General features: G+C 34.8%; 1 protein-coding gene and 1 pseudogene across 2 annotated transcripts; both read right to left on the reverse strand.

Annotated features, from left to right (window-relative positions):
* Positions 1 to 6,050: 6,050 nt before the first annotated feature.
* On the reverse strand, positions 6,051 to 13,338 carry LOC143542107 (protein FAR1-RELATED SEQUENCE 5-like; annotated as a pseudogene).
* Positions 13,339 to 23,349: 10,011 nt separating this feature from the next.
* On the reverse strand, positions 23,350 to 26,742 carry LOC143542099 (putative protein phosphatase 2C 24). 2 transcript variants are annotated; one of them, XM_077034762.1, is made up of 4 exons: positions 26,293 to 26,742; positions 24,211 to 24,507; positions 23,895 to 24,000; positions 23,350 to 23,815 (listed from the first exon to the last, which is right to left on the reverse strand). In XM_077034762.1, exons 2-4 carry the CDS (start codon positions 24,499 to 24,501, stop codon positions 23,478 to 23,480), a joined length of 735 nt encoding a protein of 244 aa, XP_076890877.1. In that variant the 5' UTR covers positions 24,502 to 24,507; positions 26,293 to 26,742; the 3' UTR covers positions 23,350 to 23,477. The 2 variants fall into 2 exon arrangements, with proteins under 2 accessions (XP_076890877.1, XP_076890878.1); XM_077034763.1 differs by lacking the exon at positions 26,293 to 26,742 and adding an exon at positions 24,616 to 24,853.
* Between the last annotated feature and the right edge of the window lie 444 nt (positions 26,743 to 27,186).

Here is a 27,186-nt window from a genome sequence, read left to right on the forward strand (position 1 = left end):
AGGATTTAATTATATAGAAATACATCAAAATACTTATATAAAATTGATAATAGAGTTTAATAGATTATTTAAAGAGATTTGTTTTAAAATATTTGAAAGCACGTTTAAGGTATTTATATAAATGTATATATATATATATATATATATATATATATATATATTATTAATAAAGATTTCTTTTAAATACTTATTGCAAATACTAGATAATAAATATTAAGACTTATATAAAATATGATTTTTATAAGGTACTTGTAATTAAATCTTAATATATTAATTAACAAGATTAAATTTAAATATATATATTTTATATTAAAACCCTTTAACAAATTTAATACTAAAGTACATATACTTATATATATATATAGGGATGGGTTATTGTAAAAAGAGGTGTTTTTTCTAAAAAATGTAGGAAGGAATCTTAGTGGTTGGATATTGGTAATCTATGTCTAGGATTGAATGTGGGATGAGTTAGTGGAGTGTTTTATTTTATAGGGTAAATTGGATGTGTTAAAGGGTATTTTTGTCAACAAATAATTGATAGCTTGCATATTGTCAACGTGTTAATTATGGAGGTTCCTATTTTTATGCAGTTTTCCCTGGATCTTCCAAACTATGCTGAACTACTAAAATCTATCTCATTATGTCCACCAAATCACACGCCTAAAAAACTGTGAGAATATATAAAGACACATCGGCACAGACTAAAAACACATACGTCAAGCTTTTTCAAACACCCAAAAGCTATCAATAATTGACGATGATAAAAACCTAATCGGAGCAAGTGAAGGTGGGTTTTTCCGATTCTGAATAAATCTTCAAAGTTTCATGGTGTTTTTGATTATAGTAGTGGGTTATTGAACCTCCGTGTCTGATTGTTTTTTTTTAATTGAATGTGCAGTCAAGTTATAATGGAGAAGAAGAACTCTATTTTGAAAGCGCGTTCGATCATCAACAAGGGTCAAGGTGTGTGTTTGTATTTTATGGATATGTCCTGAAACCCCCAAATTCTAGGGTTTTACTAATTTATTGATTTTCCGGTTTTTAAGTTTTAATCGATTGTGTTTTATTGTTGTTTACACCAAGTTTTATTGTTATTTACATCAAGTTTATTGTTTATTTACACCAACTTTGAATCGATTGTTTTTAAGCGATTGTGCTTTATTGCAGTTTACACCAAGTTTAAGTCGATAATGTGTTATTGGCCGGTTGTTTTTGATTTTAGTGGCCGTTTTTATGGTGTTTGGTAACGTGTGTGAATTATGGTGTGTCTTGTTGCTATTGGTGTTTTGTTTATGTGGGTGTGTTTTCTTGATGTTGGTTGGTTGTAGTCGATTTCTTGTTTGTGAAGGGTGTGAAGGTTGTTTGTTGTTTGAATTGTGTTTTTGGGTGTGTGATTTTAGTTAGTGAAGGTTGTTTATGAGTTGATTAATTTTGTGGGTTTATAAGCTGATAAGATGACGCCCTGTGAAACTGGTTTTTTTGGGTGTGTGTTGTTGCTAATGTTGGTTGTTGTCGACTTTTGGTTAGTGACTTAATTGTTGTTGTTTTTTTGTCGAATGTTGGTTTACTTTTTTTGTATGTTTTGGTAGTTTAGTGACTGATTAGTTGGTGTGTGACGTTGTAAAAATATGGTAGGTTATTATTCTTTGTTGGTTTGTTATTAACAAAATCTGTGTCGAATTTTTAGTGCGAAGAAGCCCACGAATAGCATACAATACCACTTTTAGAGGTGTAGGGTCCGGAGATGAAGTGAAGAAACAAATTAACTTCAAAGGTATTAAGATTGTAAATATTTGTTTTTGTTTTCGGTATATAATTAATGTTGTTTCGTTGTAGAATTTGCAAGAAATGAGGTGAAAGGAAATTCATCGCGTCTGGAAACAACGGTGGTTGAAGTGTTTTTTAAATGTAAGATTGTTGTGAAAAATTAATTGACTGAATAAGTTTATGATTGTTTATGTATAGTAAGATTATTTATTATTTAAAAATAAATGCAGCTAGCGGAGTTAATTCGGACGACGACTTTGTAACACCACGTGATAAGATGTTGATATCAGGAAAAGTGAAAGAAAATAAGTTAAAATTTTACGAGTATGTTGGGGAGAAGGTTAAACCGAGGGTGAAAATAATTTAAAATTTTACGAGCATATTCCATGAGTATGTGACAAATTTGACCGAGGAACAAAAAAAAGTTGTAATTGGTATGGGTTTCGGCAGTATTCTACAAATAAATATAGCGAACATACCAACCGGTTTGGGCTACTGGTTGGTTAGAGACTATGACCACGAAAGTAGCATACTTAATTTAGGAGAAAAGCAATTAAAATTACCGAGTCGGTTGTAGAAAGCTTGTTAGGAAAACCTCGTGGAAAGAATGAGATAGTCGAGAAGTTGAGGCCAAGAGTTGAAGATGAGGTTGTCAGAAGATGGAGGAGTCAGTTTGAGAACCAGAAGGGGAGACTTTGCCCGTTAGAATTCATGAAGTTCGTAAAAAACAATAGAGATACTAGTTGGCATTTCAAGATGAACTTTCTGGTTGCATTAGGAACATATATGGGTGATATTACCGGTAATAACACGGTAAATCAAAGATTTATACCCGCGGTTAAAGATATAAATAGTGTGCTGGAGATGAATTGGTGTCGATACCTGTTAACAGTTATGAAACGAAGACGTGAGAAATGGAACGAAAGTAAAGAATACAACGGGTCAATGATTTTGCTTGCGGTACGTATTTCCTGAAACTTTTATTGTTGTGCTAAGTTTATATTAACTGATGTTATAAGCAGATTAGTGTTATTGATTAATTTTTTCTCATGGTATTTTCCTTTGTATGCAGTACGCGTATGCAAGTTGTCAGTTTGAAAGTGTTGTGGAGAATGGGAAAACGTTGATGGCAATTACGGTTTACATGGTTGAGGACCTAACGAAGTTGCAAAATATTTTGGAGCAGAAACTACCAGATAAGAAACTGGCATATAAGAAGGTAAAAAAAGAGGGTGAGGCTGGAAAACAAAAAACATACGGAGCAAAAGATGGTGGGGTTGTTGATGGTGGTAAGAAGGTTAATAAGTTTACGAAAAAGGAGCTAGCGAATATGGTGATAAGAAAACACACTTCGGTCGTTGATGAATCGAATCAAAGAGAGTGTAAAACTTTAGGAAGTGAGAAGGTACCGTCTAGTGATAAGGTGGCTGCTATGGAACCGAATAAAGATATAAGGCAAGATAACGTGGTTGTTGATGAATGGGAACAATAGGAGGAACTTGGTAATGGTGACGAGTCGTTAATTATGCCGACACAAACTGATGAAGAGGTAAAATATTATTAAAGTTTATATGGTTTTTTTATTTGTAAATTGAATTGAGTTGTGATTTTAAATAAAAATCTGTATGTTGGTTTTTTAAATAGGAGAGAGCGGAGCGACTGACCGACCTTATGCAACATTTCGAAAACATATACGGGGATATATGTCGGGAGTTTGATGAAGCAAATGATGAGTGTTCTGGCAGCCTTTTAATTAAAGACATGGATGAGCAATGGAAGAAAAATCTAGCTAGATACACCGGTAAGGGGGATGATGAGTCTGGGAAGAATGAAGGAGATGGGGTCGGTGAGGCATCTCCAATAGTGCTGACACAAAGGACTTCGGAAAGCATAGAAAAAGTGTTTGAAAAGTATGAGTCCGGCTCGGTAAAGTCTCAGGCCACAAAGAAAAAAGTTTGTTTTAATGTACCCGAATTCAATTTTGAATCTGGAGTTTGTCATGTTGATCGTGGGACGTTAGATGATGTCGCTAATGGAAAGCGAATTGCTGAACACGACTGGGAGGTAAACAAACCGAAAAGACCTCAACGAATGAAGTTCCTTTCAGAAGTTTTCTGCTCGCCGCATGCGAAACGTGCGGTGAATTTGAACTGTGCTCTAACAAAGGAGGAAGCGAAGGTGGTTGAGTTTGTGTTCGCGGCTTACGGGAATCATTGGTAAGTTTAATTTGTTATGGGCTGTTAATTTTGAATATGTATTCGTTATGATTAATTTTATATGTAATGTCTATTTATTCTTTAAATAAGGGAAATTGTATTTAGCACGGACGGGGGGGTTAGCGTACGAAAGGTGATAATGGAAACCTTACACCCGGACACATGGGTGCATGTGTCGGTAATGTCAGCTTGGGCGAGTTTGTTAAACCATGAAGAAGCTGTTCGTTTAAAGTTTAACAAAGTTCATAGGCTTTTCTGCTCAGCGGTGATGCTGGTATGAATTATATATTTTGTTTACTAATGTTGTTGTTTTGTTTATAATGTATAATGAACATATTCTTTTGATAAATGACACAGCTACCGGACCAGTATCAAACAGATATAGCAACCAGAATCGGATTTTTTAAGGAGAAAATGGAAAAGCATCTGGAAACGCAAAAGCTAATAAGCATTGTAGGCGTGGATGTTGTGTTAGTACCAATTATAAACACAAAGCACTTCTATTTAATGGCGTTCAACCTTAAGACACATCAGACTTTTGTTATTGATAATATGGGAACCATGGGATCGTTCAAGTTTGTGTATAAGGGCTGGCCTGAGCTGATGGTAAGTGTGTGTTTTGTAATTAAATATTTGTTAATAAAATTGCTTTTGAATTGTTGTTGTTAATAATATCATAGAGAAACGTTTGCTGGTTACTTGGAGTGGGTAAATCACCTCGGGGCGTCAAAGGTAAGGACGTCTACACTAACGAGGGTGGATATACCATGGGCAAGAAAAAGCAACCATGTAGACTGTGGAGTGTTTATGATGAGACACATGGAGACTTTTAAGGGTTGTGTCACGAAAGAATGGTTTGCTGATTGTGGGCTTTCAGGGGAGGTGGACGCTCGTGGAAGAGTTTCAGGAAAACAAAAGGCGGAGCTGAACGATCTTAGAAGGAAGTATATCGCAAAGATGTTGCTGAGCGAAATCAACCTGACAAAGGCTGAGTTCGTGCACGATATGATGGAGTATGAAAAATTGTCTGCTGATGGGAAGATGGATCTGGAAAACACGGCGCTGGCAAGAATAATTGAGCGCTTGAAGCTATCTTGATTTTTTAGTACAAGTATTTTAATTATGTGGATTTGAATGTTTGACTTTTGGTTTTGTGTTTTGGATCAGAAAGATTTGGATGTTAGACTTTTTTTTTGTGTTTTGGTTTTGAACGGTTTGAATGTTAATACAACCTGTTTTGAATGTTAATCTAGAGTGTTGTTTTTATTAAAACATGTTTTGTGTTGTAATGTTGATGAATTCATTACAAGCATGTTGATGATTCAAAATATAAAATAAGTGCTCACATATAATTGAATAATAGAACACCGTTATTATGTGTCGGTTATATTAAGTTGCTAGCTATTTAAACAATCACACATAATTAAATGTTAGTACAACCTGTTTTGGATGTGTCGATTATATTAAGTTGCTTGATATTTAAACAATCACACATGTAACAGATCATATCAAAGTATATTAGGAAACGCCTCAAATGTGTCATGTTTATCAGTACCGGTGTACCAGGACAACACACCATCCAGCTCAGTGTTGTGATTCCGATTTTGGTCTTTTGGGTTAGCCTTTATTAACTGTGTTGAACACATTAAAGTAGTAGAATTATTGTTTTATAATAACCAAAATAATAATCAAAATAAACACACTGACAAGTTATAAATTATCTAGATTGAAATATAATAATCAAAATAAACATAACTGATTAGCAAATCATACTCACGGAGTGAATGTTTTATAATGGGGTCCAAAAATAAATAAACACACTGACAAGTTATTGTTTTAACAGAAACATAAATGAAACTATGAAAAGTTGTAATGTGTTAATAAAAATAACAAAAACCAAAGAAATTGTAAAACCCACAATGAACCTTAATGTTCCATCTCGTCAATTTTGGTGGAGGTAACATCAGCTGACGTGTCGCTAGTTATAGCATACTTATGATGATTACGAGCATCGTGACATGGTTGCTTACATATTCTGCACGTTCGTTGAGGGTTATCCAGTTTGATTTAACTAATTGCTTGCTCTCGTATAGACATGTACCGAATAGGAAGACCGCAACCTTTATTCCTAACACCAATTGGAGCACGTATGTTTATCTGCTCAGGTTGAGGGACACCAATGAGTTCTTCAAACTGGTCTCTTCTGCTAGGTCCAAGTGTGTCAAATGTAACCTCGTCAACTGTGGATTTGTAATCGTTGACGTAGTCACGACACTGGTTTAACTTTTCCATATCATTAACAAGTTTATTAATAATATGATCATGCGCGATATTAATATCACGAACAACACGATAGACGTCGGTAGTTTTGTCTATCTTAGGCTCATCAAAACCAATAGAACGCATTGTGCTATTAGAAACGGCGTCTTTGGTCCACCTCCGATTAATGTACTGTCTTGGAAAAACCCTAATATCTCCAATGTGGAGAACCTTAAAAATGTGACGACATAGTAAACCAAATTACTTGAATCGCTTGCAGCTGCAATACACCGTCACGTCTTCCGAGCGAATCATTACCTATGAAGATTATCAAACTAGTTATATGTATAAAACACTAAGTATAAGAAAATATAATGTTAGCTCGTTTCTAATTTACCTCGTGAAAAGAAGCAAGTAGATGTTCAAAATCTTGAATACTAAACTTTAAGTAATCGCCGACCTGTTCGTAGCTTCGAGAAGTGCAGTTTGTGAAGTGCTTGCTGAATTTCCATTTGGACATCAAAAAAGATGGTTCTTGTGAATATTTCATGAGCTTGATTTTCAAGAGTGTAGTTACTCATTTTTTTTACACTTGTGTAACGGCAATCATGATCGTTCTTCTGATGTTCATGCCTTTGATGTTCCAATGCTGTTTCAAAATGTGACAAGAACTCGACCAAAGTACAACTTGCGTTGCAAAATTTCCCAAAGAAGTAGTTGTAACGATTCCGGCAGAATCAGGTATACCCTAACCGGTATATACTATTTATGTGTTATTTAATAATGAATATATGAATTATAATGTGTTTATACGAGTATGTATGATTCACAATACGGATTATACTCGATTATACAGTTAATCGTATTGGAAATACGATTAACCGATTAACGGTTATTGAAGCCCGAACGAATCGAGGATACATTATAGACGAGATATATAATATTTAGTGATGTTTACGAAGTGTTAAAGCTTCGGGATAAGTGAATTAAAGCACAGAAAAAGAAATTTCGATTAATGGTACGTCGGTACGTTAAACGAAACCTTTAATACCAAACCAAGCAAAAGACGATCGATCAAGCCGAAAAAGATGCGCGATTATTAATAATATGATGTTCTAAGATAATAAATGCCATGGTTTAAGTTTTTAAAGTTTTATAAATTGGTTTTATATAAATTTCATTTTTAAGCCGAAAAACGACCGTTTTTGCCTCGTTTTAAGCCGAATTAAACATTTAACCGAAAAACGAACTGAACCAGATTATCCAAAAACATTATCCAGATTGCAGAAATCTGAATATGTGGCTAAGATTGGAGGAGTGGGTCCCACCCCACCCTCCTTTGTGTTCCGATCGGAATAAGGGGGTAAGACCCCTTTTCTTTATCATTTTTTTTACACCAACAAATCAACAATCTTCCTTTCCTCTCAAGATCATGAATTAAAAACCGAGTTTTGTAGCAAGAACAACGAGGTAAAGATCGAGTTATATTCGTTTTCATCTTCCTTTCTCGAGTTTTATTGCAAGAAAATGAGGTTTCAAGTGAAAAAGGGTGAAAACCCGAGATGAAACCGATTCTTGCATGATCAAGTGATGTATACGGGTTATACAAGGGATCTTGGTCCAAGAAAGGAGTTAAACGAACCAAAAACGAATTTTTACGGTTAAATCTTTGTTTTTATATCATAACCGAAACCATGAAAGAAATGGCTTGATTGTGAGTGTAACTTGCTTGGTGTGGTGTTATTGTGCTTGTAGGTGTTGTATCTAGTTGATAGCAAAGGCTAGAAAGCGAGATCCTTGCGATTTGAAGCTAGAAACACAAGGTAGTTCGGTTTTTGTATGATGTTTGTGATTTGGACAGATTGTGATGTGTTTAGAGTTAGGTCATGAAATTTTACAGAGATGATCTACACATGAAAATATGAGATCTGTGAAATTTTGGTAATTTTTGAACAAAGGATGAATATTTGGTGAATTTAATGCTCGGTTTTGGCCAAAAATGGTGAAAAATAGTTAAATATCATGAAAAATTCTGGAAAAATCCAGATAAGCTTTTTATAACATGTAAAAGTCACACACAAAATTTTAGGTCCGTTGGAGAAGTCTAAGTAGGCTTTTCGGTTAAACGAGTTCTAGGGTTTTCTAGCTCGGTTTTAGTGAAAATGACATGTAAAAAGAGATTTTGGTTCTGGAAAATTACAGGGGACTATGGGGATGGCAGGGGTCATCCAGGAAAAATTTGGGATTTTTCTAATATCGTTTGGTATTTACGACATATTTAGTGTTTAAATGGTGTTTAAAAATAGATAAATAAATTTTAAATATAAAAATTAATTCTGTAAATACTTTTATAAAATTCCCCACTGTCAAAAAGTGATTGGTGCAAAATTTCAAGATCCGAGACTAAACGGATAATTATTTGTGCTAAAAAGAAGATAAAAACAAACTTTTAAAGCTTAAAACGCGTAAACCGGTAAAGTTCGCCTAAGCGAGCTGACTGGTGTATAAAAACCCTAAAAACGAACTATTTTCTTATAATTGAGTTAAACAAGTAAAAATGAATCATCCGAAAATAATTCGGATGATTTGAGTTATTTTTACCCGATTTAACAGTTTCCGGTGCACTAAAGACGGAAACGGGTCCCGCGGCCAATCGGGGCGTCTAAACCGAGCTCTAAATTCACAACTTTAATTAAATTATCAGTCAACAACTATTTTCGGGTCGTGTGTGACCAAACTCATTTTTGAAACGTACAAACGGATAACCGTGCTAGGCACGCAAAACGGGAAAAAAACGACTAATAGTGATTTTGACTAGTGAGCTCTAAACGATATCACAATCTGAGTCCGGAGAAGTGTTTCTGGGTTAACATTGCCCCCGGAACGGTTACAGTACTGGGTTAACAGTGTCCCCAGATGTACCGGTTAACACGGTTAAAGTTATATTAATAATGATTGTATAGTAACGAACTTAGGGATCGTATTACAGATCCGGATTAGTAGCTATGTACGGTGTACCTAATTGCTTACGATAAGGTGAGTTTCACGAGCCCCTTTTTCTGAACTGTTTTTAAATATTTTCCCGGGGCGGAAAGCATGTTACTATTGAAATGTTTAAGTACATACTAAACGCATGGATTTGCGTGTATTTATATATGTTTTATTGTACGGGAATCGTACGGAAATGTACTAAGATGGTAATTGTCTGAGTTGCTAACATTGTAAGGCCCCGCAACACGAGTGATTACTGAAAGCCGGTAGAGTGTGAATGGTACTATTGGTCTGACAAACCCAACTGGTCCGGCATGGATTTGCTGATGTTTCCCAGCCAGTTGCACATGTCTATTTTGTTGTTATTTATTTTGCTATGTAATGTTAGGCATAGCGGTTTGAGGCAGGTTCGTGGGCGGAGTATGCCACGGGGTTGTTTGTGGATAGTCAGAGGTTTCACTTGTGGGCTCAGCATAATTACATCGCTAATATATGATTATTATAATGATTTATCACTGTTTACTTAAATTAGTGAAACTCACCAACTATTCGTAGTTGACCCGTTTTCTTTACATGCTTTTTAGGTACTCCCAAACTGGAATAATTGCTACATGCTTGACGATGCGTGCTTTTTGAGGAAGCGTAGTGATCTTTTTGTATTAAATATGTTAATGTAATGTTGGTAAAACTTATGTGTTAACGCCTAGACGGTAACTAAACTCAGAACGATGTAATATGTTGTAAATTAATGTAGTGGTGTTTTCTTTATAAGCAATGCTGTTGATATCAGATGTGTCTGTTGCATCCCGTTTACGTTTCCGCTGCGGTTACGGGGTGTTACAGTAGTTCTCGCTCTCTGATCTTGATGACGTACGTATTAGACCAGTCATGTTTTCTTCATGATAGTATGCAAGAATCCACGAGTCTCTAATCTGGAAAATATATTTCAACCATACATGATCGTTTAACTGAAAATCGGTCATTATGGAATCCCACTCCTTCTCAAACAATTCGGGTGTTATAGAATCAGTCCATACAATATCGCAAAGCCGAGTCTTAAAGTTGGTAGTGTTGCATAAATTGGCACCGACCTGTGAATGTAAGTTTTTTCAAAAAATTTGAAACAATTTAATCAATATTGTTATAAAAATAAAGGGGGGAAATAATTAAAATGTACTTTGTACCTTCCCAGATAGTTTATCCATGATATGCCACGTGCACAAACGGTCTCTTAAATTAGGGAAAACGTCTTCAATTGCACGCTTCATGGCGGGGTCTTGGTCAGTTACAATGATGTATATAAAAATATACATCTTTTTAATATCAAATAATCTCTAAAAACTACAACTTCTATCGTATAATATAGTTAAAATAACTACTTATCATGTTAAAATATATTTTCAGGTGAAACCAAGCCCCAAACAAAGAAACAAGCGAAAATACGAAGAAAAACAGAAGAAAACACAAGAAAACGAAGAAACACGCCCCCATGCCTCAAAAAACACGCCCCCATGCTTCTAACATAAGAAAAGACAAAATCTGGAAGCAAAAGCACGGGGCCGTTCTTATCACGCACGGGCCGTGGACAAGAATACAGAAAACACAAAAACAATTGAACACATGTCACTAAAAAAAGCACGGGGCCGTGGACGAGAATACAGAAAAGACAAAATAATTGAGCACATGTCACTAAAAAACACGGGGCCGTGCCTACCAACCACGGGGCCGTTGCCACCTCACACAAAAGACAAAAAAAATCTGGCACATGTCATAAAGATACACGGGGCAGTGCTCATCATGTACGGGGCCGTGCCTCACCATCCAGATTGCCTATAAATAGTGGCTCATGTTGCATTCATTAAGTGTGCCTTGAAAAGATTTCTATCCGGTTTTCTCTTATAAAAACACACACTAACACTCACATAGAAGATTTAGTGAAGAGTTTGAAGGCTTGGAGGTCATCACCATCAACCATCATCATCATCCATCATCATCATCATTAAGAAGGAAGCTTCATCTACATTTGGTTAGATTGTTCTAAGTTTAATCATGTATTTGTTATTATCATCCATCTTAATGTTTATCATCATGCTCATTATAAGCTAAACTCCATTTACCATCTAAAATCTATGAAGAAGCTTTGTTTTACTTGATGATTATATAAAACATGTGGTTTAGTTTGGTAAAGTACATGGTTATCTTACAATTATCTTTTGATGAGAAATGTTTCACCATCTTAAAATACTAATTCAAAGTTGGTGATTGTCAATTATATTGGCAATCGTTCATGATCGATTCATGTTCTTGAAAGATAGAAATACTTTGATACATTATCGAAACATGGATCCTTATATTGTACTTAGAAATGATGAGATATAAGTTATGATGTATTTCTCTAAGTCTTGGTAATCCGAAAATGGCTTTGCTTAGGATATCATGCAAGTTAAAGAAATCATATGTTAACGAAATGTGTAATTATAACCTACATAAATCAACCAAGGGGAGGTTGTGTGAGTTAACTACAACCACTCAAAGTTGTTAGGATTGGTATTTGAGAAATCGAAGTCAATTCTAATCATTCTACTTTACCAACTGCTTTTCTACTTAAATTGACATTCTCGGGGTAGCATGCTATTAAGCATAGGATAGACTTGAAAATATGAATGCTATTATTCATTATGTCATAGAATGTGTTAACTCCAAAATAAGGATCATAATTCTATCATATATTATTAGGACAAGTATATCACATATTTAACTATTAATCATCAAGGAACAATGGAGTGGATTCTAGATATTAGATGGTAACCTTCGCATAATTGAACAACTCGTTTAGAATTTCTTGTCTTGGTCACCTATATATTATATATAATTATTTATATTTTATAAAAAGTTCAAAAATTAACCCCAAGATGATTAAAACCTCCGATTAAAGTAAAACAACGATGTAATATTAGAAACATTTGTGTCACGGAGCGATTCTTGGTTCTTACCAATACTATTCTACATATACGATAGGTACACTTGCCTATTTTGTGTGTGTTTAGTTTTTGTAGAAATCACTTTTATAAATTTAAAACACGATCTTGTGCAAAAGCAAATCATCCCATCCTTTTATATTTTACGCCACGCGCAGCACGCACATCATACAACCACTGGGGGTTCGTACCCAAAAGCACTCTTAAAACACCTCAATAACCATGATTAAGTTTTAGCTGTTTCATCTCCAAGTAGAGCCGCGCCAAGAGTAACATTCCTATTATGGTTGTCGATCCCAGTAAATGGAACAAAAACCATGTTATACCTATAAATGAATATAAAATGAAATAAATACACACTACTTAAGTTTGTATAATTTAAAGGAAAAAATGAATAATATGGAATGAAAAGTTTTGTATTTGTTATGACGATATGTAGCATCAAATGATACAACGTCCCCGAAAACATAAAAATTTATCTTTGAACACTCGTCCGCCCAAAATAAACCCTTCAATGTGCCATCTTTGTTGGTAATATAGTCACATGAAAAATTTGGACAAAAATCCTTTTTCGCCATAAGACGTTGAACAACCATCTCAGCATCGTAGTCGCCAATGTACAAGTTAATCTTTCTTTTGTAGTTTTTGCAATCAGACTTTGTTGCACCAACTTTATCGAAGCCACCATACAGGGTCCGCATAATGTTAAAAGCCTTCACCGGACCAATGTTGATATTAGCCAAATCATCTAACACCTTTTTGTGTGTAAATGTAAGCTCCCTTGAAGCAGTCACAAAATGCATATCATTTTCGTTAACAAAAGGATGATTGTGTGCCTCGCCAAAATATTTGACCCTATATTTGCCTTCATCATTTATAACCAAGCGGAGTTGTGCATTACAACCGGTTCTTTGAGAAGGTCGCCTACGCTCTTTTTTCCTTTTATAATCTTGACTAAGCGTGTCAACTTCCTTAACAGTTCTTGACCCTTCCTTGGTACAGACAAAATACTTGAGCCGAACAACGTTACTAACGACCGATTGTGTGCCTTTCCTTATAGAAAATCCACTCGCTAAAGCATATCTTTTATAGAATTGCTCTGCAGCGTCTACATAATCAAAAATCATACCTTCATTGGGTATCATTGATGCAGACACAATTGGCCTGTACGTCTTAGTGCCGGAATTAGGAGAGATGTGTTGAATCCCAAGCTCTTGGCAGGCTGGTGGATCTGTGAAGTAAATTGAAAGAAACTAATCAACTTGAAATTAAAATAAAGAGGCTGAAAAATAGTTATCTAGGCAGAATACAAAACAAGCCATAAAAATACTTAGTTAGGCAAAATACGAAACAAACCATAACACACTTATTTATGTAGAATACAAAGAACGCCATAACACACTGTAATTTAAAAAAACATGCAAAACACGCTTAAAATAGTAAAACCAGCGAAACACGCTATAAACAAAATAGCAAGCCATAACACACTGTAATTCGAAAACTATTAATAAACACACCTGACGCAATGAAGAAACAAACATCGTCAATAAACAATTCGTAAACTATTAATAAACACACATGACGAATTAGATTAAATTCTTATTCACATCGTAACCTAATTGTTACGATCAGATTAATAAACACACCTGACGCAATGAAGACACAAAACATCGTCAATAAACAATTCGTAAACTATTAATAAACACACATGACGAATTAGATTAAATTCTTATTCACATCGTAACCTAATTGTTACGATCAGATTTAATAAACACACCATGTCACGATCAGATTTAATAAACACATCATGTTACTCATTACGATCAGATTTAAAAAAACAAACATTAATGACGTTTTACATAACATGATAACCTAACTGTTATAGGTTTAGAAAATTATCCAGAAGAACATAACACACCATGTCACGAAGCACATAAAGGATCAACGAGAACAACAAAAAATAGTTGAGTTTTACCTAATTGATGTTCATCCACGAACGTCTCCATGTTGAATATTGTAGGTTTTACTTATTTAAGATGAATAGGTTACGATGGTGAATAAGAATTAGAAGAATACTGGAGATTAAAGAGATCTTGATAATGAATATAGAAGATCACGATGGTGCATGATAATATCAATCGGTTATTATTTTTTTATTAATTGTTAACTAAATCCAGATTAATAAGGAACAAATTCTGGATGTTTAATAATTTTGATTAGTTTTATATTTACATACCATAATAAAAAAATAAAGTAAGATTACAATCCTACCCTTATTATCTAATAGTGGAAAATGTTTCCTACACTTTTTAGGAAAACTTAACTTTTTAGTTTAACATTTCTCTCTCTATATATATATACATATATATATACATATGTATGGTTTTAACATCGGCTCGGCAAGGTGCTCAATTTATATGTCGGTTTTAATAAAATGTAAATTAATTATTATATTTAAAAAGGTTAAATAATGATTTGTATAACAAATTAAATAATAAAGTTGAATTAAAAAAAATCAAAACTGGTCTGGAGGGGGTTCGAACCCGCGACCTCCAGCCCCAACATCTTTAACAAAATCACCCTAGGCATCTTGGCTAGGGTGTTAATCTGAACAAAACCCGAATATGAAATTACGTAAACATTGATAGACGCAACTCAAAACAAACATAAACCCTAGAACAAACAATCATTAAATCTGTTATGAGATAGATAAATTAAAGTTGGGGTTATTGTAGAGGATCGAAAAGCGAGTTCAATGCATATAATATTTACATATAACGATGTTGTATTGATGGTGTATGATAAACGGAACCCGACGGCAGTCCAGGGAGTACGAACAAAGGGTAGTAGATCGTTAAACTTCAATTAACTGATAGGGTAAGGTCGCGAGGTGGTATAGAGGGTCCAGACGGAGTTAATTGAAATATATTGATTGTTTTCGTGTTCCACAAGATCAATAGGGTGTTGGTCACACTAATAAGGAAAAAAACATATCAATAACGATTGAATTAACATATTTAGGGTGTCGGTTAAGCCGATAATAGTAAGAGTAATCACAAACATGAATCAATTCCTAGTTTAGAACGACAATTGTGGTGCAAGAATCCTAAACGGGTCTCGGATACGTTCCGGATCATGAATATGGGTACTTGGGTTTGGGTAATGTATCCGGGTTACAGATTTGATGGGTTATAAAATGTGGATTTTGCACTTTTGTCCCCGAGAGTTGAAGGTGGAAACATAAATGGGTGAAAGTTTAAGCTTAGGGTACAAATTGAATATAAGTCAAAGTTAAATTTATATAATAAATAATAATTATAATAAACAATATAATATTAAATAAGGATAAAATAATACTAATTCGATAAAGGTGACGTTTATTAATTAAAATTTTCTGAAAATGAAAACGGGTCGGGTAGTTTAAATTTGGGAAACCCGAGTTATTACAGTCTCCCCTACTTTAGGGAATTTCGTCCCAAAATCAAAGGATACCATAACAAAACCATTAGATTTTTGATGAAAGGAAAATTTAAATAAAATTTAAAAAAATAAAAAATAAAATAAATAAATAATTCATAGCACGGAACTTTGAATAGCTAAAATAGCGCTCTAAATGCAATTCGATAAGGGCACTTATATATAGGATGTACCAGCGGCGTATCCATCATGTTCTTATCATCTTTGCATTCGTACCGTTATTCCAACCACTTTCAATTCTATATTATGACACACAATCTTACGCATCATGATTTCCATGCGAGGACTTTGATAATTATATTCCGGACCATAATTATTTCTATCGTCGGATGGTCCACATGATTCGTCCCATCGTGTGGATTTACAAAATGTTTGATTAAAACATGACTTTGAGGAAACAAAAGTTTTAAGTAGTTTTAAGTTAGAAAAGTAGAAAGTCACCAATGTATAAAATAATTTCAAAAGTTGCAGTAAATTTTGATAAAGCCAAGAAATTTTTTTTTAAGACGACTGTTAAACGTAAAGATATAAGTATTTAAAGTTTAAGAAGGGGGTAGCTTATAAATAGTTAAGGTTAATGGAGGTAAAGAAATAAGATAGAAGTAGGCTTTAATAAACAATCATTTTAAACAAAAGTGACTTTATTCAAGAGATAGAAGATAAATAGTTCAAATGGGGAAATAATTCAAAGTCATAAAGAGGCGTTACAATACATAAAGAAAAAGACAAAATTAATTAAGATAGATAAAAGGAACGGCAAAGGTCTTCACGATCGTTGAGTATCTTAATTGACGTGAATTGGGGCATCATGACGAGTTGCAGGGGTAGGAGCAGTTGAGGTAGATTGACTTGGGATAGCTTGAATGAGTTGAACTTGCATAACAGGGGCTTGAGTAGAGTAGGCTTGGTACACTTGAGCTTGCGGGTGCGGGGTTTGATATAGTTGGGTTAAGTAGGATTGACCTTGATTGATGGGAGGAGCTTGAGGGACATGAGGTTGATGAGTTTGAGCTTGGTAAGTATGGGTTAAGTAGTATGGTGTAGTTGTAGATTGGGTTTGATGAGTTTGGGTGAGTTGAGGGCACTCATTACGGAGGTGATTTGGGTTTCCACAATGGTAGCAAGCACGGGTATTGGGAACACCAGGTTGAGCATGAGGGGTAGGTTGTTGCGGGACAACTTGTGCAGTAGGCAGGACACGACAGGTGTTAGCAAAATGGCCATAACGCCTACATTGGGTGCAACGATGGCATATGGATTTAACTGGGTGATGATGATTACAAATGGAGCATGACAAAAAAGGACCGAGGTAAGGTTTCTTGTTTGAGGAGACTTGCAGGTGGGTAGATTTTGTTGCAGCACGGTTTTTACATTTCTTGTTGTAGGGGTAGATGGTTCGTAGTCACCAGCAGAGGAATTAGTGAGAAAATTTGAATTGGTTGCATTGATGTCTTGAATTTGGGTCACTATCATAGGAATCACAGCAGCTATCTCTTTGGCGATACAGGCAGCCATACGGTGGTCACAAGAACTAGACGATTGATGTTGAGGACGACAGTGGTTTCTTAGATGAGACATTTTATGAAGACCAAAAATAAAGATTTATAATATGAAGGATGAGTTGAGGAAAACATTAGAATAATAAAGTGTTTAATTATGAGATGAGTTATAATAATGTTGCCTTAAGAAGTAAGAGGAATTGCGTCATGAGGATTAAAAGCAAAAGTTTATAAGATGAGGGGGGAACATTGCGTAAATAGTTGTTAAATGATGTAGTCAATAAAATTAATGTGTGATGACTACATGATAAGTTAAGTCAATTTAAAATTTAGATTATTAAGTTAACAATAAACTAAGAAATATAAATTGTGGGTATTGTCCTTCGTTTGTTTATATTAATGCATATCAAAAGCCAATGTTGAACTAATTTTAGACATAGTCATACATAGATTCAATAGCAAACGAGACATTAAAATTAAAACATTAAACATTCCATTATACAATTATCCAGATCCAAAAGATTTCATGTCGAGATAAGGTAAACTTATCCGACTCAATAACATGTGTAACCAAAAATTATATAAAATAACCCAGACAATAGATTCTTTCTAATCTCTAAAACATACAACACGTAAATTAAAACAAATGTTTTCCTGAAGTATATACAAGTCTTCAATTGGTTCAAATTCTTCAAACCATTTCAAATCCTTGCATACTTGACTCGTATCACCCGAGTCTACACACCATGCAAACATGTCATACTGTAGATAAAAGAATTCATAAATAAAATACATAATTCTTAACCGAATTATATTTAGAAACCACTGGACTTTTTAAGTCCAATAACAAACCCGAAAACAAGGTTTCGTTTATTTCACACCCAACTTGTATACTAGAATACCTCTAACAGGTTTATATTACTTGAGTCGTGGCCTACCAACCCCATATGTGTACCATATGAACAAATATATAATAATATTTTTAGTTCAATCAAACTTTAAAATAAATATTGTTTCTTGAATTGAATCCAATTTTGCGTTTAGCAAAATAAAAATAATAACATCCCCCAATGAGTTATTGAATCAACTACAAAACTCATAGGTTTTGACATATTTAAATTTTATTTAGTAGGTGTACCTTGTGAAGCATTCGGGTCTTTCGACCCATTTGGACCAGCTACATTAAACTTGTTTCCACATGTAACCTTCACTCGGCAATCTTTGCCACATCTCCAACAGAACAACTTTGGCTTCTTTTAAAAATCATTGTCTTTGTTAAACTTTCGCTTATTTCCGGCTTCCAAAACCAATTAATTGATTTAACTTCGTAATCTGAAACTTGAACACGATTGAAACTCTAACCGAAATCTTTAACAGAAATCAAATTTAATCCGTTGACTTTCAAATCCAAATCTAAAACCAAATCGAAAAAGTCAATAACCAAAATTAATATACTTGGACTCGAAAACGAATTGGGACCCGAAGTACAAACAAATTTTAATAATTAACATAAAGACACTTTTATCTTTGTTCAACCACTTAAACTAAACATTTACCGAATTGAAATAAATGACTTTCAAATTGGAGTTGTCCAACCACAAAACCCAAAACGGATTCAACAAGTATCCTAAATCAACATACCAGAATCTAAGAATTTAAACCCAATCCAAACATGATTTATTTAAATAACTGATATCACATAAATAAAAATAATAATTCTTTGACTTCCATATTAACCATAACTAATTATATATCACCAACGTGGTTCCTCACTATGTCCTTGTTAATATTGTAGCATAATTGTGTGTATTTTCATGTTGTTGATGCAAAAAATCATTACACATTTACACTTAGGTTTCGGATTGTTGAATTGTAAGTATCGGGTTGATCACTAAGGGAAGCAATGGTAAATTTTGAAGAAAAAAAAAGAACACTAGCTATTAGCCTCATCGTAATTTCTCCTTCCAACCAAGCTCTGACAATAGAATACGTATTTGTTTAGACCATGTGTAGTCAAAATGCCCCATGTAACGCCCAGAATTTTGGCTTTTAAAAAGAGGGTGTAGTCAAAATGCCCCACCATTGAGCATTTTGTGTCATGCGACGTCCAATCACTTTTATATTTTTTTTGGTTTATTCATTAAATAATTAAATACTAAATAAAAAAAACTACATTAAAATAAAAAAAATACACTAAATTTAAAAATAAAAATTACAATAATAATAATAAGACTAAATGTTGTATTTTTAAAAAAAATATATATTGCCTAAATGCTTTTAGAGATTGGACTCTTGGGTGGTTTCCGGATAGCTCGTTTGTTAAAACCTCGATGCCATTGTTCAATTCCTTCTTTAAAGTACTTCGATGGCGTCCAAATTTACTTGAAGACGTTGAGCTCCAAGGTCTTGTATACCTTTTAGTCGAAGTTCATTTTTTTGAAATGACTTTCCATTTCGGCATTCAGACTCGTTGACGCCGACGACGCGACCCCTTTCCCTTGCTTCTTCTACCCAGCGGTCACTGGATCTCGAGAACATCTGCATAGGCATGCTCGACTTCATTATCACTTAAGTTGAAGTTTCGAGCATCGAACCTTGACGTTTCTGGATCAACCGAAGACGATGCTTTAGACCTTTTGGTAGGCTTAAAACTTCTGGTTCTGTCGGGCTTAACGGGGCACCACTTAGGGTGAAACCTCATTCGTTTCCAAAACTTCATGTAATGGAAGTTCCACGACCTCTGTTGAAACTTTACCAACGCCCTTTCAATGATACCCGCATCAGAGACACCGCTATCCCACGTTTCAACCATTCGAGAGTGAACCATATGAAAAACCATGCATTTGGAGTTTATATCTGTCAATTTTGACATTACATAATCTTTTTCCAGACGCGATTCCCCGCCAATTTCATGGAACAAATCTTTAATCTTGTTCCAAAATACGTCGGTTTTCCACGGTATAGTTATATTTTTAGTCTGAGGTTCGCTGGCGGGTTTCTTTGAGTTTTTTCTCCCACGTCTGCCTCCAAGTTGGCTTGAACCGCCACTAGTCTCCGTGATGGGATATGGCTCCGGTTCGGTTTGTGCTCCGACACCGTCTAATGTTGGGTTGGGAACCAAAACCGGCCATCATGTTTGGGTTTTGGAAAGCGGACATCATATTTGGGTTAGGGAATCCGGAACCTAGATATTGTATGCACGTGGTCATTGCGGGTCGAACGCATATGGGTTTTGAGGGGTCGGTGTAGATGGGTTCGGTTGTGGATTATTTGGGTCGGGATTGTTTATGTTGCCTTGTCGGGCGAATTGAGCAAAACCGAGCATTTGATTGTTGAACGAAAAGATATTGGTTGGAGATAGAAAATATATATTTTGAATAATTATTGAAGAGATTGTTGTAGAGAATGAGTGGAGAAAGTTGTAACATCTCGGGATTTTCTTATTTGAATTCGTATTCGTTTACCCGGCTCGGGAATAATTTTTGAATCTTTCGTATTAATAAAAACTTGTATTTATTAGTATTTAACTTGGTTTAACTAACTTAAACAACTCGTTAAACAACTCTTAGAAACCTTTAAAATCGCTTAAAATGGCTATAAATCGCGTTTACAGAAGTACATTGACTAATTTTGCCAAATATTTCCTATTTTCGACTAAATTAATGAAACTTAAGCTCCATGATACGTCAATTAATGTTTTAAAATAGCCCAATTCATTTTCGTGTTGTCCAAGCTGAATTTTGTTAGTTATTATACCCAATTTTCTCATTAATAGCTTATTTTGTTTCCTAATCGAGTGGATTACTTAATAAATGCATTATAACGCTCAATATTAAATCAAAACACATCTCTAAATACTGACTTCCAGACATCCTCCCCATATCCCACGAAATTCCATTCCCCATCATCAAATTCTTCAAGATTTAATCGATTTCATTCAAAACTAGTTGACTTTGGTGTTCAAGACCTCGTTGACCACACATTTCTTTTAGTTCCAATCCTCGTTTAGGTAAGGTGTCTTCTTCAATATTGTAGGTTTTTATCTCCTTTACAAAAGCCGTCAACCAATTTATGAGATTGAGGGGATTTACCGTATCAATTGGGACTCCGACCCATTTAAGGGGTAAATAGTCAACAAGATTGACTATTCGATTTCTCTATCTTCTTATCAAAATTAGCTTTCGAGCCAGAAGGCTTTTATGTTTACTTTAATATATTGAGTGTATAGACCAAAACCCAACTCGCATTTCGAATTCTGTTCAGTACCAGTTCGCTTATTTATTAAAAATATCATAACCGGAGTTTTATGCATCCGTTTGGATTGATTCCAGCAGAATGTTCTCGGTTTTTACTCTATTTTATTTTGTATAAGTCACAGGTCTGTTTGGATCAGAATACTTATCAAGAAAACCTTGCTCATTTATTTTATCAATTTGTTTACTCGCTTAGTCATCAAGATGAGTAATCACTCCCATATTTTACTGTTTTCAAATACTTTTGGAGACTTTGTGTGTATATATTCTTATTTTACATACTACATATTATCCACAGTAGCAAATCATGATTATTGTGTTGTCGATCAATTAAATGTTTATTTGCTAATTGCTTACTTGCTTATCTGTTTAATTCTAGCATTCAGAGAGGTCCATCATTGATTCAGCATGTCGTCATAGTATCCATAGCCATTTGTGAGGCATGGCCAACTGACATTGACACCCATTATTTGCTTTCATTTAATTTTTGATACTCATAATATTGATTTGCGGTTTTTATATCGTATTATATTTAGTGTCGAAAACTAGTGATTTTCTCACTCAACCTCGTGCTAACAATATATATATATATATATATATATATATATATATATATATATATATATATATATATATATATATATATATTTATACGCGTATTGCATGTTATTCTTTAGTTTGAAGTGAAGATTGAAAATCACATAGATTGGCTTTAGGTTATATATAAAAAAGACAACTAGTTTGATTTATTATTATTATTATTTTGGATTTATTTGTAACAAGTTGATACGATGTGTATTTGATTGAATATAAATAAATTAAATATTGTCATATTTAAATGTACACTGTGAGCTGTGAGCCATCAGCTTACGCCCCGACATTTCCGCCTTAGGTTGAGGTGTGACAAAAGTGTTTAAATAATGAAGTTGTGTTGTATTATTTATAGGAATGTTTTGTTGGAATTGTGTTAAAAAAAGTAAGTAAATTTTTTTATCAAACGGTTAATTTTTTAACGTTCAAAATAATCATGAAAATCGGTGCCATAATCGTGGTTTGTAGGAAACGTTATGTTCAAAAAGCCCAGCCAAAAAGCAGGGGGGAGGGGGTGTGCCCCCGACGTTTTACCCTCAAAACGCCACAACTATGGCTGATTACGGTGGTCTTATAGTGAACATGCAAGAGTAGAGTTGGAAAATGTAACCTTCTTCCTTTGGGGAGGATGAGTATTAATATTTTCTCTCTTCTATAACCGGTCTTTCTAGCTTTTATCAGTGTTGCAAAAATCCCGACTAGGCACCGATTAATCGTTAGTCCTCACTTCATTGATTAATTTTGGGATAGTCGGCCAATTAACCGGTCAACGGTCAAATCCGACTAAAATCGGCGGTTTCTGGCGAGATTCCGATCAAAATCAGCGCTTTCCGCCGATAGTCCGACCAAAATCAGCAGTTTCCGACGAGAGTCCAGCAAAAACCAGCGGTTTTTAGCGAGATTCCAGCCAATTTCAGACCAAAATGTTTTTGTATGTATAAAACTGAAAATTACATTGAAAAATGTTTGCGTGTATATATATATATATATAACTGAAAAATATATATTAAAGACTGATCCGATTAATTACTAGTTTCCATCGCACTGCCCGACTAGCGATTTTTACGACACTGGCTTTTATAACATATCTATAGTGCCATATCACATATCTGCCAACTAATGCCGTTAGTGGAGGAACTTTGGTCTTTCACCACGTTCGACACAACTTAAATGAATGGAAAAATGTTCCGGCGTTAGTTTGGTCTGGGCGTTACTATTAATTCCATCAAACGATCGTTCTTCTGGCAATATTATCTCCTGACAGATCAACTTCAAACTTAATATATTATTTGGCTTATGTAAAGTGGGATGTCCCTTCACACTTATAAGTCAATAGACGCTATTTATTTACATGACTTATTTATCACTTTCAAAGAATAAAGAAAAGTTGACAAAATATTTGGAAATCCTATCTTCTTTCTAGGTGAAATTGAAAAAAATTGACCCTTATAACATTTGACAAACTTTCCTTAGATCTACAACAACTACGCTAACATTGTCTGCACTCCGTCGTGCCAAAGCCAACTTAGTTAATAACAACGATGCATTAGAACATGTCGGGTCACAATTCTCGTACTCAGTCACATCATTAATGGGCGGACTCTTCATCTTTGCAGACTGTCTATTTCCTTTCAGACACGTCCTTGCCAGTCCACACGCCGTGTCATTGGACACCACGTCCCATAACCCGTCACTTGCAAGGATTAGGCAGTCGTCCTCCGCTTTCCGTTCTGTTATTGTCACCTCTGGCTCACAAGTCACATAAGGTTTCAAATAATTATCTCCTGGGAAGAATATATTATAAATCATAAGCTTTGAACTAATGAGGTTTTAAACATATATAATAGTTAAGACTGTAAATACCAATAGCTCTAGACATGGCAAGAACACCACAAACTCTTGCCCCATCCCAATATAAAACTCTTCCTCCAGCGTCTTGGATTCGGTTGAGTTCATCCGGACGATCAGGCTACAAAATTACAAAAGTCGACTGGTTAATAGACAATAACCAAAAGGCTTGTAGCATAGTGGTATCAGAGTGTGTGAAAATGTGCTCTTTCCTAACTAATTAAGAGTTTCAGTCTCAAGTCGGATAAACGTGTGGATTTAAAAGTAGGCTTAAAAGAGGACGGGTGAGTTAGCCGTTTTAAACACACAATCGGAATTAATTACGACTAACCTTGTGATCGTTTGATAGAGGCACCGCTTTCCCATTTCTACAAAGTACAGCTCGAGAATCACCACAATTTGCAATTACAATCTTATCAGGAGTCACAACAGCAACCACAGCCGTAGATCCAACGCCATACGACTCAGGTCCATGAAGTTCGCATCGACAGCACCCCGCTTGCTGGTCCCAAAGTATTACTTCCTCATCCATTCGCCGAAAGCTTCGCTCCATTGTGTTCTTCCACTCGTTCTTCTTCAATTCTTCTTTCACCAATAGATGCAACCGGTTCTTACACATCATTGCAACCTAAAATTAACAAATCAAATTAAAACGTCGATCTAAATTTAAATAATTCTTCAATTTCTTTCGTTATGTAATATACTGTAATGTAACGTAACGTAATGTAAAACGTACGTGAGAACAACCATGGCCATCAAATACGCCAAAATAATGCGTATTAGATGTTAAATGATCATCTTCGTCTATCCGAATAAACGATGGATGAACTGAGACAGTATCTTCCATCTCCCTTCGCCTTCCACAAACCGACGCAACGCCGAATTTAGGATTTGATTCAGACGAGCTTGCGAATTCGGTAGCCTTGGTGACAACATCATCATCCGATTTAAATGCCGAATTCGGAAGCCTGGTCGCGTCAGAGAAGGACGCCAGAGAGATTGTGAATCTGGGTTTTTTTAAACTGTTATCGTCGCCATCCGTACGTGCTCCGGATACGAGTTTAAGTCTTCGATTTCCATGGTATATTTCGGCCATTGCAAAGAGTTGATCAAATATGTTTTGCAAAGCAAGTTCTCGTGTCGTGAAGAAACAAATGATTTGAATTGAAAATGGAGGCGGTACGGTTTATTTATAAAGGGACGCCACGGAGACGACTACAAGAAGAAATATATTATTAATTCTAGAATTATTTTAATAAATGCAAACAAACAATTAGTTTTTGTAGCTAATTCATGTGTCTGGATGCCACAAACCTTTACCATTTCAAACGTAAGCATTTTAGCTCTTGTCCGAACAATTGGTTTGTGGATTCCCTCTCATATATGTTATTTTAATATATTTAGTGGGGTTGGGGAGGTTTGAAGATGTAGAATAAATCAAATATTTTTTTAAGAAAGTTTGGAATATGGTGAGAAGTTTATGTGGTGGTTTGTGAACGCCATGCGTAGTAAACGATCAAGAAGCATTCCGTCCATGGACGTCCACAAAATGTCAACCACAACGCCACACTGTATTCTAAACTTTTTCAAAACCATTACTTATTCTGCATCCAAAAACCTCCACATTATCTTATGCTTTTACAATTAAAATTTAACATAGTGTTAATTTAATATAATTTGATTAGTCATGGCCTCATCATTCCTGACTGGTCCTTCTAAGCGAACTTCTCATCCGGAGACCCCAAACAAACATACAGCACCCACACCGGTTTGTCTGGTTTTGTATCGTCCGACTAGCCACCAAATTAGACATGCCATTGGAGCAAAATTACAATTGTGGAGGGTCTAAGTATTGACAATATACTAAAAGTCTTATACTCTTAATTAACCAATTAAAAAAAATATTTTACTAAACATCTTGATATCACTAGACTATAAACCTAATAATAAATATAATAATTACTATGTTAAGATATAATTTGGTGTTTAATATTTAAATCAACTTTTCAAACTATAAAACCAAAAGGGGAATATTGATACCCATAAACACGATAAGCAACGAGTAATAGATATATATAAGGCCACATAAAACACCGACTATATAATCATAATGCGATGCGTTTTGGTAGCGTAAAATGTGAAAGAGAGGAAGTAACGTCATGCGGGGGGTACATGTGTAGTGGGATGATTTGAGGATAAATGATTGATTTATATTATTAATTAATAATTAAAAAATAAACCAAAAGCATCTCACGTCCGCAACAGCCTCTGCATATGCGCCCCACGCCCTTTTCGCACCCCTTGTAACGGTGTTCGTCACCCATATTCCAACGAGACGGGGCTCACGCCTTTTCGACCCTTCTATAAAGCATAGCATAGGATATGAAAGGAAAAATAATAAAATTACCTATACCTATCCCAAACGGGAACTTGACCTTTGATGAAGACATAGAGGTTGGTCTTTAGGCTGACAGCCTGACCACCGTACCGGTACCCGGTCATTTAGGTTCAAAGAATGGGTCCAATAGGAAGATGGGTGATGTGTTAGGTTGGCTACTGACTCTGATGTGATGGTTATTACCTAGGAATGAAGACATTGCTTTAGAATTCGACACCTGTTCCATTATCCACCACACTTACAATTTAAGGTTTTCTTTTTCTCATGTTAGCCGACCTTTCTATATAAAAGTTTTATAGTCATATAGTCGGATTTAGAAACTTAACATAAGAAAGGATTTTAGTCATGTATATTCTGAGAACTCTAACTTATAATTACTAAATATAAACAAATGATTATTATAGCAAACTAATAATGCATCCAATTGAGGGCTTAACAACATTAGACCAAAACTAATCGGAAAAATTCTCAAAATGTCTCATTATAGGAGAGATTCCAAATATGTTCCTTCAAAATTCAAATTTTTTCTTTGTTCCCTTACTAACTCGTCGTCGCCTCTACGTTAGGAGTTCGAGACGGCATGTTTATTAACTTGCCATCTCCCTGCTATCCTAGCTCAAAACTCGTCGTCTTACCGTCATATTAGCTCAAAACTCGTTGCCTCTCCGTCATGTTAGCTCAAAACTCGTCGTCTCCCCACTATATTTACTAAAAAAGAAAACGTTTACCTTATCTTTACTAAAAACATGGATCCTAACTAATTTAAAATTTTTAAAAAAAATATTTTTTTAATTTTGTTGGTTTTTAAATTCTTGTATATTGGATTTTGGATTAAAAAACGATTAAGAAAACTAATGTTTACCATCAAAATCATTTTATGTGTACCTTGTTTAGATATAATTTTTTAAA

This window comes from Bidens hawaiensis, unplaced genomic scaffold (assembly GCF_021521415.1).
Source record: "Bidens hawaiensis isolate Kalapana, Puna unplaced genomic scaffold, B.hawaiensis_p1.1 tig00012782_1, whole genome shotgun sequence".
In the NCBI taxonomy this organism is placed as follows: Eukaryota; Viridiplantae; Streptophyta; class Magnoliopsida; order Asterales; family Asteraceae; genus Bidens; species Bidens hawaiensis.